Below are 12,175 nucleotides of genomic sequence, written 5' to 3' on the forward strand. Positions count from 1 at the left end.
TATAAATTTATTTTTTAATAATAATGGAACATATAATGTATTTTTCATTACTCTCGTTATTTGGGTTCTTGTTACTAGTCAACAAAGATTTTAGATAGTCTCAATTAATAAAGGAATCAACAAATTGAACTATAATTAAAATTACAGAAGAGAAAAAGATGAAATTTTTTTTTTAATTTTAACTTACTTAAAAATATTGTAAATCAAAATTATTACATTTATTTATTCTTTAAGATTATTTTTTTATGTGTGAAATTGTAACTTAAGAGCCTAATTTTCCTTTAATCATTGTGGATGTTTATGTATTCGCATATTAAGGGCTCTTTATTTTTAGATTAATTTTTACCAAAAACTAATTGTGTGGAATCACTATTACTAGCTATAATTTCAGTTATTGACTGATCAAATCTCTTACACTCCAAAAAGAACTAACCTAGATCAGTTATACTGTGAGAAAAGAGCATGAGCATTGTTGCATTTACGAATAATAGAATGACCTGGACTATAAGGACTTGTGGACTATGGCTATTTTCTCTCTGTGCTCTTTATATTTTTTACATTTTAGGCCTGTTTTCTAATATTGTCGTTATAATATAGTTATTTTAAATTTTAGGTCTATTTCTAGAGAAGATGATTGAAGTCGCCAAGAGAGAACTTGCTTGGGAGGTTGATTATGTGAGAGAAGCTGAATGTACCAGGAAGTTTAGAGAACTTGTGAATCCTTACCCAGACTACTATGTCCCTAAAGTTATTGGTAACATTTAGGTTTATTGAAAGCATTGTTATTCACCCAACTACTTTAAATAAATACACAATGCCCAGTTTAAACGAAATACAGAATCCTTGTAAAATACAAATTTTTAATTTTTTTTAATGATTTTTTTGAAGTTTAATATATTTTTATCGTTTTATTATAATTTATATGATTTTAAAAAGAAAAGTAACTATATTTTAAGGATTTTTTTTTGTTATTTATTTTGTAGTTTATTGGTATTCTTAAAATTCTAAACATTAGGCCTATTCTTTAAGAAGGCATGTACTGTAAAGTCCCTTGAAATAGTTTTAAATTAAGAAATATTTATGGTGGAATGAATCTGATTTATTTTCTATTTTATTTTATTTGTTCTCTCCATATAACCTAGATTATAAAGGTATTGCAATCACCTTAAATTTCTAATGTATAGTTTTCAACAAATCTTTGGAAAGAAAATTTTTCTCATGAGAATTTTCTCTCTTATTTCTTAGGGTTTTAGACCTATACTTTATTGAGGCTATTGCCGAAAAATAGGCTTTAATGCCAAAGCAGCTCCAACGATTTTGATTATTGATCATCTGGCGTCCCCTTTAAATGGAGGAAAAAAAGGTTATGATGAAATTGTCTATAGAGCTAAACTAAAAGTTCTTAGTGGGACCAATGTTAGCAAGTTTACAGTAAAAAATTTTGAAATTGGCTTTGCTCCTAAAGTGGTGAGAAAAGTTGATTAGGCAGACATGCCAGATATTTAATAAGTTTAGTCACTCAACTTATATACTTTTTGTTTGTAATTTTATAGGTATTTTCATTTCTCAAGTTGAGTTTCTTTATTTAATGGTGTCTAAGCTTACTTTGATTGGCAACAGTTGATTTAAAGTCAATCAACCAAAGAACAGAATTCACATTCTCTTCTAGTAATAAAGCCATTGTTCAACATTGATTCCTTGAAATCAATAAATATTTTCTAAATGAAATTTCAGAAAATTAAGGAGGGGTGGCTTTGTTAAATATATCTAACTCTTAGAGTCTTTCTACTGATTTTTTTATCATTTGTATCTGAAACGTCAACAAGAAGCATAGTTGGAATAGCTCATAAACTTGAGGGGTATTTTGTATTGACCTATTAAAATATCAGTATCACTCCATTTAAGCATTATAATTTTTCAGATGAGCTCTGTACTGCTCGTGTCCTTACCTCTGAGCTCATTGATGGTGTTCCAGTGGATAAATGTGAAGATTTGGATGATGAAACTAAGACAACTATATGCCGTCTTATTATGAACCTTTGTCTTAGAGAGTTATTTGATTGGCGCTACATGCAAACCGATCCCAACTGGTCAAACTTCTTTTACAATGTTGAGTCTAAAAAAGTAAGTTTGTTAATTAAAAAATGTACAATAACCAATGGAGGTTTGTTTGCTGAATAAGATTATAAAATTTGGAAAGTATAAAGATACTTACCTCATTTTTTTAGTTGATTCTTCTTGATTTTGGAGCTACTAGATCTTATGACAAAGCTTTCATGGACAAATATATTGAAATCGTTAAGGCAGGTGCTGATAATGATAGACAAAGAGTTTTGGAACTTTCCAGAGAAATGGGTTTCCTTACTGGTTACGAATCAAAAGTATGATCAGTTTTATTTCAAATATTAATTATTGCTATGAAATGTAATTATCTCAGTAATAGTTGTGTAGTTCATTCATTAAATTTAGATCATTTAATATCTCCCGTTAAAGTGAGCCAATGATATTAATCTAATAAAAATTTCATATTCCAGAATACATACAGTGGCATATGACATCATACTAGGCATTTTTTTTCATCATTAAAATTACTTGATTGTCATCAGTAAACCTTTTCAATTCCATATGGATTAGTTTCTAAATCTATTTAATTAGAATTTTGTAAAAATTGTAAATTGAGTATGTTACCTTTTTTAAATGTAACAGTACATCATGTTTTATTTATTTTGTTCAAGTTTTTATCTATTGTTACCTCGTACAGATGTGAGCCCTTTCTCTTCTTGAGTTTTTTATTTGCCCTGAATGAACTCGCTGTGTGTATATGTACTTTGTTAACCTTGGCCATTCCTGAATAAACTTTAATTAAATAAATTTTAGTTATTGTCTTTCCTTAATAATCAGACATAGATTGGTGCAGTAGGAATCTTGGGCCTTTAAAGACTTCCGATTTTATATCACATTTCTACTAATCATGTAAAATATATAAATGCAAGTTATACACTTGCATTTATACAAATTTGTTTATTATTATTCTAGTTGTAGTAATCTAGATATTTTGGTCCAAGCAGTTAATTTGTAATTAAATAAAATTTTTTTAATGGTGTAATGGGTTTGGAGTTAAGTTATTAGCCAACTTTGGAGCAATTATTTACCTAAAAAGTTTTGTATCAAAAATACTAGGACCATATAGGAAATGTATGAAAATTGGTTATTTATACATTTAAAATCATTTCTAGATCAGTCCGAAAATCTTAATTTAGACAATAAAGTATTTATTATCACTGCTATGTGTTTAGCCATTTTGATCATTGTTTAGTAATGTTAATGTTTTGAAGTACATACTTTCATATTTTATTTTCACCTAATAATTCCTGAATCAGTTCTGTTATTGAATCCTAATTTTAAAAATATTTCTGCCCTGATTTTTTTTTTTTGTATGTCTAATATTTTTCTGATACATTATCCACAGGCTATGGAAAATGCTCATGTTGAAACAGTAATGATACTCTCTGAACAATTTAGAAAAGATACAAAATTGTTTGATTTTGGAAGGCAGGACGCAACCAAAAGAGTTACTGAATTGGTTCCAACAATACTCACCCACAGGCTATGTCCTCCTCCAGAGGAAATATATTCTCTTCATAGGTTTGTTACTATTTTAATTTATTGAAATAAAATTTCTTTAGCCGCTATATTGGGTAAAACAAAAAGTGAAACATTAGCCTCCTCCAAGGTGCATATTTACTGTACTATACACTATACATACTATAGAGAGTCAGTATATGCTTGTGTATTATAAAATGTGTCAACTTAACACGAATTAGTATTTTTTGTTTATTCTTATTTGTTAGTAAGCAACATAAGTTGCATGATATATTCCAACTATATATTTTTTGTTTACCATTACCATAACCTCTTTATTGGCATTCACACTTTTTACTTTTTATTTCTATATAATCATGGTCAAAGTTACTCATAATATCTTCAGCAACATAATTGAAATTTATTTTGCTTCCTTGACTAGAATTTATAACAAAATAATAAATATTTTATCATCGGATAAACTCATTAATTGCCTAATACAATTTATTATTTGTATCGTACTTCAGCTATCTCAAAGCCATAATTTCTTTCTCAGAGTATGAAAAATGGATATTTCATTTAATTAAGAGTGTTAAGTAAATTTCATTTCCTAAATCCTGTAATAATAAAATTGTTTAAAAAATGCTAGAATCTAAGAAAAACCTCCAATAAATCATAAAATATGAGTTTAAATGTACTGTTCTTGACCTTTCATTTTTTTCTTAGATTTGTGTTACATTCCTTTTTAAAAATACTTAAGGGATATCATCCTTCACAAAGGCAGGAAACTACCGAAGATTACAGAGTGAGGAATAAAAGCTTATTTTTGAAATATTTTCATAGTAAATACTTGGAATGTTCACTCATATTGGATGTGATTGTTTTTAGGAAAGTACTAATTGGGTGAATTTCTGTTTTGGGCTATTTCCTTTTTATTCTTCTCTTTTTTAAAAGTTAATTTAATAGCTTTATTTTTCATTTTAATTGATTTTTTAAGGGTTTGTTAGTTTAAAAAATTCATTCTCTTTTCATAATGATTTAAATTTAAATTTTCTTTGACATATAACTGATTCTTACAGGATCTGGTTTGTGCCATGATCTCAAAACAACATATAATGGGGTGACATGAAACGGGAACTGCCTTTACACGTAAAAAAATGATTTTTTTCCCTAGAGTTGTTGTTTTGTCAGAATTTTATACCTTTTGCTGCTTTATTTTAAGATTTTTTTACCATATTATACCACTTTGTATTTTAATGCAAGCTGTGGCTGTATTTATTTGTTTTCATTTTAAAAATTTAGCTAATAATTTTTTTTTTAGGAAACTCTCTGGTGTTTATCTCCTTTGTGCTAAATTGAAAGTTAAAATGAATTGTCGAGATATGTTCCTGGAAGTTTACAATAACTATGTTCCAGGATAAAAATCAAGTGATCATTGAACAGCTACTAACAGTAAAAACACATCTAAAAACTACACTACCAATTTTCAAAATGGAAACCCTCATGAATTTTAGTGTAGCTTAGGTGAAAATGTATCAGCATTCTCTCTATAGGCATGATTTAAAATGAAATAATAGCCCCTGCACCATTCATTGAAACAAAAAAGTATTGTTTTTTTGCATTAAATGTTATATTATTTGGAAAAAACTGTTGTTACTAGTTATTCTATAGATTAAATTTTATAAAGTTTCCGTGTTCCATTTGATATTGATGTGTCATATATTAGTATAGATATAATTCAGAAAAGTTTCAGGATGACTGTTTCAAATTAAGTTCCGTCTGATTAATTACATTGTTTACAATCATCTATTTCTAATTGCTCAGTATTATTCCATAATGATCGAAATCCACCTCGAAACACTTTCAATAAATGCCTTAATAATCAGGCGATTTCATGCCTAATTGATCTCATTTCAATCTGGAGTGTTTCTGCATATTGTTTTTTTTTTTAATTTCGTAGTGAAGATCAAGATTGTTGCTTTATCTGTAAGTGACTAAAGTGAGAAGAGAAATCCAATGCAACTCTTCTAATTAGGATTGCTGTGAAGTAAATTTTTAATTTTTTATAGTTTATATAGAATATGTATTTTGTTCTTGCAAATATAGATCAATATTTTTTATAGTTTTGTGTTTACTGTCATATTATTTTTGTTTTTTTTAATTTCCCTAATTTTTCAGTATTCCTTTCTGATGGACTTTTGAATCATTAACTTAAACAATTAATGATTTATTATAATATTCCAATTAATTACTTATATAGCGAGTGAGCTCTTAGTACTTCCTATTTTCTAATTTAGTCATGGTACTTATGAAGAACACAGTCAATCAGGTTGGTCAAGTAGGAAGCAAAAGTGATTAAGTGTTATTTTTCAGAAGATGGATTCCTTTGTATCCATTTGGTTCAGGTATTGGTAGATTTCATTAAAACTTATCTTTTCATAATATCACTTGATCACTTTTAATTCCGACCTGATGATATCTTCTATTACCGTGGATTATTACCTACATTGATTAATGCTGCTTTAATTAGGATCATGGCTGTCAATTTCTGTGATACAAAGGGATGAACAAACACCCAGTGGATACTTTTCAGTTGAAATCAAGATGTAAATTTCGATAAATAGTAATAAGTATTTTTGTTCCATTACTTAATTTTCACAAATCGCCTTTTATATAATATTGTTATAAATGCACATATGTATCCTTTTGTTGTGCTAGTAAGTTTAATTGAATGCCTTTAGAAAAAAAAAAAATCAATTTTCTATATTGATGTACTATCGGGATGAATATAAAATTCTGTACAAGAAATTAAAAAAACTAGAATAATTTTCTAATTATAAATGAAAAAAAAAATTACAAGGAATTAAATATGTGATAATCATACAGAAATATTTTCTTATGTTTCATCATATAGTGTAATAATTTAAAAATTATTTAAAATGAAATAAAAAGAATTTTAATAGTTTTTACTAATTTTCTATTTAAAGGATAGCTTGGGATCAAATTAAAAACTTTAATATTTAACAGATAATAGAATTTTATAATATAATAGACTCTTTTCTCAGGGCGGGTTTCTAGGCAATCAGAAACAGACAAGTTTACTATTAGAGCACTTAATTAAATTAATATCTATTTTACACATGTATTTAAATTTAGATACAACAAAACTAACCAATTTCATAGACTCTTCTTTTGATGATTTCCTCAATTAACTAACGCTGACTGAGTAACATGTAGCTGAGATCTACGGGTTAAAAGGAATCAAGGTTGAGGGTATTTAAATACCATGAAAATAAGACAATTTTCGACTTTCAATATTAATAGTGTTGTTGAAAATATCAAAATATTATTGTTGATAACAAAATCCAAAATGGTAATGGCAAGGGCCCCAGTTCATAAATTACATTATGTTCATTGATGACAACTCAAAGCCTGAATAACAGAAATATTCATTACAGGTATGCTGAGTGATACCTACTCCAAATATCATCTATTTTGATTTAGTCTAGAGGAATTTGTAAATATAATGGGCATCAAGGAAATTTTGTAATTTGCCCAGCAATCAGCGAGACATTTTGTTAAAACTGCCAAGTCTGTTCCACCTTCACTAGAGATGTTTCAACTATCAAGGAAGCCTAAATCCACACTATAGTAGCAGACTACCAGATATCCTCATGGAACCTGATTCTAAGAGTTATAAAGAATGTACTGAATGGATAATTCCTCGATTGCAGAGAAGCTAAAAGGAGATTAATGTTTTTAAGGATGTCGTAGTTAACCAATGGTTCAACCATTCTCAGGGTTGATGCCTCTGATTATTCACTGCGGTTTTGTGATTCTGTTAAAACAATTTGTGCATATTTTCTTTAATTGTTGACCAAAGAGTGAGAAATGAATACAAATGCTTACTATTTGCATCTACTAATGCATCTTGTTTTTTTTTATCTTTTAGGCATAGTGGACATTTCTATTTTCCAGTGGGGCTACTTACTGCGCCTTCGTCGGTCAAATTCCCAATAATCTTGAACGAGCGAAAAATCACAATAACGGGCGCAAGTATCAATTTGATACAAACTAATGTCTTCAGGGAAAACAGAACACAATTTTTATTTGGACACAACTCCTGGTTGTTGTTATTTATATGAAGTATGACCGTTGCTTTTTATATGAAAATTTAATTCGTAATTGCAAAATTTAACGGTTCATTTAATGAAATGGCGGTTCTTACGTATTAACGCCACCGCAGTAAAAATTCTACTAATGCGGCAATAAAGAGCCATCTTGTTCTTGGCTTAGTGCAACCTTGTTGTTTGCACAGAGCAATCTTCTTGTTCGTACTCACACGAAGTTATTTTTGGTTTCCTTGTTGCCTTGTTGTTTGCCGGTTTTTTACCCCATTTTTTAGTGCTTCGAAAATGCGTATTTGGGATTTGCCAACAGAATAAGATGCAATTTTATTTCTTCAGGAGCGAAATATTTTACTTAAAAAACGTACATGTTGCAATACCCATGACATGAAAGTATATTTTGGTAAACGTAGCTTTTGGAAATGTAATTTAATACAGTGTGATCAGCAAGTGATAACATCTGGTTTGAGTTGAACAGAATTCCATTTTGTTTAGCTTTAAGATTCATATAATGCTGGTGCGAGGAGCTGACATCGGTTAAAGTTTGATTTATCGGATAAAACTGTTATAGACTGAAATAATTACATGCGTGAATTATGCATCTTGGATATGGAAAATAAATTAAACAAGAAGATAGGTGGACCAAATTACTTTGTGGAAATTGATGAAAGTTTGTTGACTAAACGTAAAAATAATTGTGGTCGAGTATTACCCGAACAGTGGGTGTTTGGTGGTATATGTAGAGAAATAAAAGATTCGTTTGTTGTCATTGTTCCTAATAGAACTGGCTTACCCTTCTTGATAAAATTATTGAAATAATGCAGATGGTAGCACAATTTATTCTGACAGTTGGAAAGGTTACCAAACAAATAGAATAATAAAAGAAGGATTCCTATATGCTAAGGTTAATCATGAATACAATTTTATTGATTCTGAAATAGTTCATACACTAACAGTTGAGAGAATGTGTGGTAGTGCTAAATGGAGAAACAAGAGACATAGGGGGACGGCGAGGCATTTGAAATCTTATTTATCAGAGTTCATATGGAGATAGCATCAGGTGAAAGAAAATAGAAACTGTTTTGAATCTATATTAAATTTCATATCGGCCCATTTTCCACCGAAATCTGATTGACGACTACTTTACATAAAGTTGTTTATTCTTTAATTTGTTGCTAAAACTTTGGCGCATTAGCAGCATTTTTGCTGCGGTGGCGTTAATAGGCAAGTACTGAAAAGACTAACTGCTGAAATTTTTAAGTGATAAGAACTGTTAAAATTGATACCGTCGAATTCACCAAATCGGTCAAGTCATATAATAGTTGTATCTTGAAAATATTTAAATAATAGTTATTTGGTGTTCTATATATTTTTGGAGGATGAAGACACCGAGTTATAAGTTTAAAACAACATTTCCTGGGGCGCTATGATGATGAAAATAAAGCGAAAGTTTGGAATTTGTTTTTCCATATTTTTGTCCTTCACTCCGAAACTAAGCATTTTATCGAGAAAAAAACTCACATTAAAACGTTAAATTAGGTTCATATCCGAAAAGTTTATCCTGCTAAAAAATACGGTCAAATGTTTTTTAGAAAAAAAAAAGAAATAAACAAAAAGCAAAAGAATAAATAAATAACGTGTATCTTTTATACAAAAATGTACGCGCCTAGATATGCATACTCAGTTTTAATTTGAATATAAAGTATTCTTTCAACAAAGAGAATGCTTATTGATTAGTAGAGTCAGGTGGGGTCCAGATATCACTGATAATTCCTTATCTGTTCACTGATAGTAGTAACGTTTGCACAGCCTTTTTTTTTCTTTTCAGGATGATTTTTTCCCTAAAGCGGAAAAACGCCTATAAAAACAAGAAGCTTTACATTGTATCAATCACGACTAAGCCCCCAGAAGTGACAGGTTGCACTCGCTAATGAACGTTGGGCCGCTGCACATGCATTTCGTTCTTCGTCGCGTTCTGAGGGTCCCTTATCTATTTAAAAACTCAGCTACTTGACTAACCGTTGGATATAATCCATCGGTTAGTCAAGTACCCATCTCCATTGTCCCTGTTTGGCATATTGGTCATTTTGTTTGTTTTTTAATTAGATTTTTTCTTATTGATGAGTAATAATAGAATTTTACAGTATTTATACTTTCTCATTAATACACGGTTTAGTGTGTGTGTGTTTATATTTTTCACTTTCACTTTACATTAATTCACAGTGTTTTCCAATTTCAGGCGCTTTTTAAATATTGATTGATTAAACTACTTTAAAGTCTCCACTCCCCGTTTTAAGCGTATATTTCAAAAGTAATATAGGACCGACTTTCCTCTTCTAATTTTCCATCCAGAGCTACCAGAACTCTATCCTTCGGCGGATCGTCCGAGGTACAACACCGTAGAGGGCCAGGAACAGTGCCATCTACCAAGAACTCTAGCTTCCCTCTGTTCCGGAGTTCATAGGCCGACCGCACATCAAGACACTGTTCCCTTGGTCGACGTGCTCCGGAGGAAAGGGGTTTAGACTTTGTCTAAACCCAGCCAATCACTAGAAGAGAGGTCCCTTCCCACTCGTGACAACGCAGATGGTGGGTAAGCGCCACATGCAAACAGCGGATCCCACAACCTACCTTAAAATGCCCTTCGGGCAATGAAAGGACGTTTGTTTACTTTATTTTGTGTATATATTATGTATACATTTGATGCTTAAAATAATAAAATTGATAAAAGGGAAGAAAAAAAAAATCTATTTTTCCAAATGAGCCTTTTAGTTGATAGATTGATTAACTACAATTTCACCAGTTTCCAGGAAAGACCTTTTAATACGTCACGCTAACATTTGTACCTTGAAAAAGCATCGCAGAACGATCGAAAAACCTGGTAGGGGGCGCGCATGTAGATTAGTAGGCTCGTAGTGGAGTTGACGCTATCACAAAATATCAAAGAATCTAAAGACCAGGGATGGTGAAAATTGTGAACAATTTATATAACTTTCACTTACCTATTTATGGAATATACAGTTGGGAAAGGTAATGCAATTTTAAAAAATTTCGATGTCGAGTATTCAACGAAAATATATGTTTAGAGGTCCTCTGAGACCCAAAAACGACCTACCAGAAGTGCCACTTTATTGATTTTTCATATTTTTTCGATTTCCTCTGAATCGACTTTAGCGATTTTCATTAAACTCGGTGAATTAATAAGAAATTAAGTGCTCTTTAATATAAGATAGGTTTCAACCTCATTGAAATATACTGACAGGGCTCAAATACCGAGTTTCCAAAACATCTTCCTCTAAAGTACATTTAATATTGTTTATTTTAAAAAAATAAACAATTCTCATTGTTAACAATAATATTTAATGTATAAATAGAAAATATCAAAGAATTTTATGAATAACTAAATGAAAAAAATTAATTACATTCGAATCTAACAGGAAAAGCCGAGATTGCACGATCTTTCCGTCAGCTTAGTTTTTTTTTTTTTGTTAAACTATTGTATTCTTGGCAAGAACAAAATTTATATTTGTTATTCCCGTCTCGAGGAACCCTAAAATACGAACTGTTATTGCAAATTATTTGTTGATAATTTTTGTCTTCTCTGGTCTTTCCTAAATCACAAAAATAGTGATGACTTAAACACGATCTCATCGACCTACACAAAACCTTCGGACGTAAGTAGGTTAGTAATAAGCGCACCGTAACATATTTTATGGTTTTCCGAGGTGGTATAAATGTATAAATATAAATTTTACATAATTTTTAAAGATTAAAACAGTTAAGGAAAAGATAACGAAACCGTCATGCATATATAGGGAAAGGTCGAACGGTCTTGGCTTTTCCCATTCGATGTATCTATTTTTCCTTCTTTCACATTTATTTATTCATAAAATTTTATATTTATACATTATTTATCATTTTTAACAGTGAGAACTGTTTTTTTTTTTTGTTTTTTTAATAAACAAAATTTAAGGTACTTTAGAGGAAGATTTTTTTTTTTTTAAACTTGGGATTTAATCTTCACTATTCTAATGAGGATAGGACCTATTTGGTGTTAAAAAGCACTTAATTGCTCATTGATTCGAGTTTAACCAAAATCCATAGAGCCGTTTTGGAGAAAATCGAAAAATTGATTCTATAAAGTCTCACTTGCGGTCGGTTAGCTTTCAAAGTTCAGTTCCAGTCGCCTAAAATATGTAATTTCAGTTTCTTTCTACATTTCATTTTTGAGTTGGTCTGTTCACACAGACCATTTTGCGAAACTTTATTGCTTGGACTCTAGAGCCCTCAAACCGTGTATTTCTGTCAAAAACTTGATTTCGAAATTTTTCACGATTTTAATACTTTCCCTAACTATATATTCCATATACGTAAGTGAAAGTAGATATTTAACATTTTACTAAAATTTACATTCCGGTTTTAACCATTCATTCAATGCTCAATTGTTATACAATCAATATTAAAAA

At 30.0% G+C, this 12,175-nt stretch overlaps 1 protein-coding gene across 1 annotated transcript in view; it reads left to right on the forward strand.

Moving 5' to 3' along the window:
* Window positions 1-5,704, forward strand: part of Coq8 (ubiquinone biosynthesis protein COQ8, mitochondrial) — a 12,671-nt gene extending 6,967 nt beyond the window's left edge. Inside the window, exons 8-12 of the mRNA XM_014431675.3 lie at window positions 614-754; window positions 1,922-2,124; window positions 2,229-2,381; window positions 3,470-3,645; window positions 4,904-5,704. Coding sequence (XP_014287161.1) covers window positions 614-754; window positions 1,922-2,124; window positions 2,229-2,381; window positions 3,470-3,645; window positions 4,904-5,003 — 773 coding nt within the window. The 3' untranslated portion in view covers window positions 5,004-5,704. The remainder of the gene's footprint in view (window positions 1-613; window positions 755-1,921; window positions 2,125-2,228; window positions 2,382-3,469; window positions 3,646-4,903) is intronic.
* The last annotated feature ends 6,471 nt before the right edge of the window (window positions 5,705-12,175 follow it).

Source organism: Halyomorpha halys, unplaced genomic scaffold (assembly GCF_000696795.3).
Source record: "Halyomorpha halys isolate HHAL.00 unplaced genomic scaffold, Hhal_1.1 Scaffold994.1, whole genome shotgun sequence".
NCBI classification, from domain to species: Eukaryota; Metazoa; Arthropoda; class Insecta; order Hemiptera; family Pentatomidae; genus Halyomorpha; species Halyomorpha halys.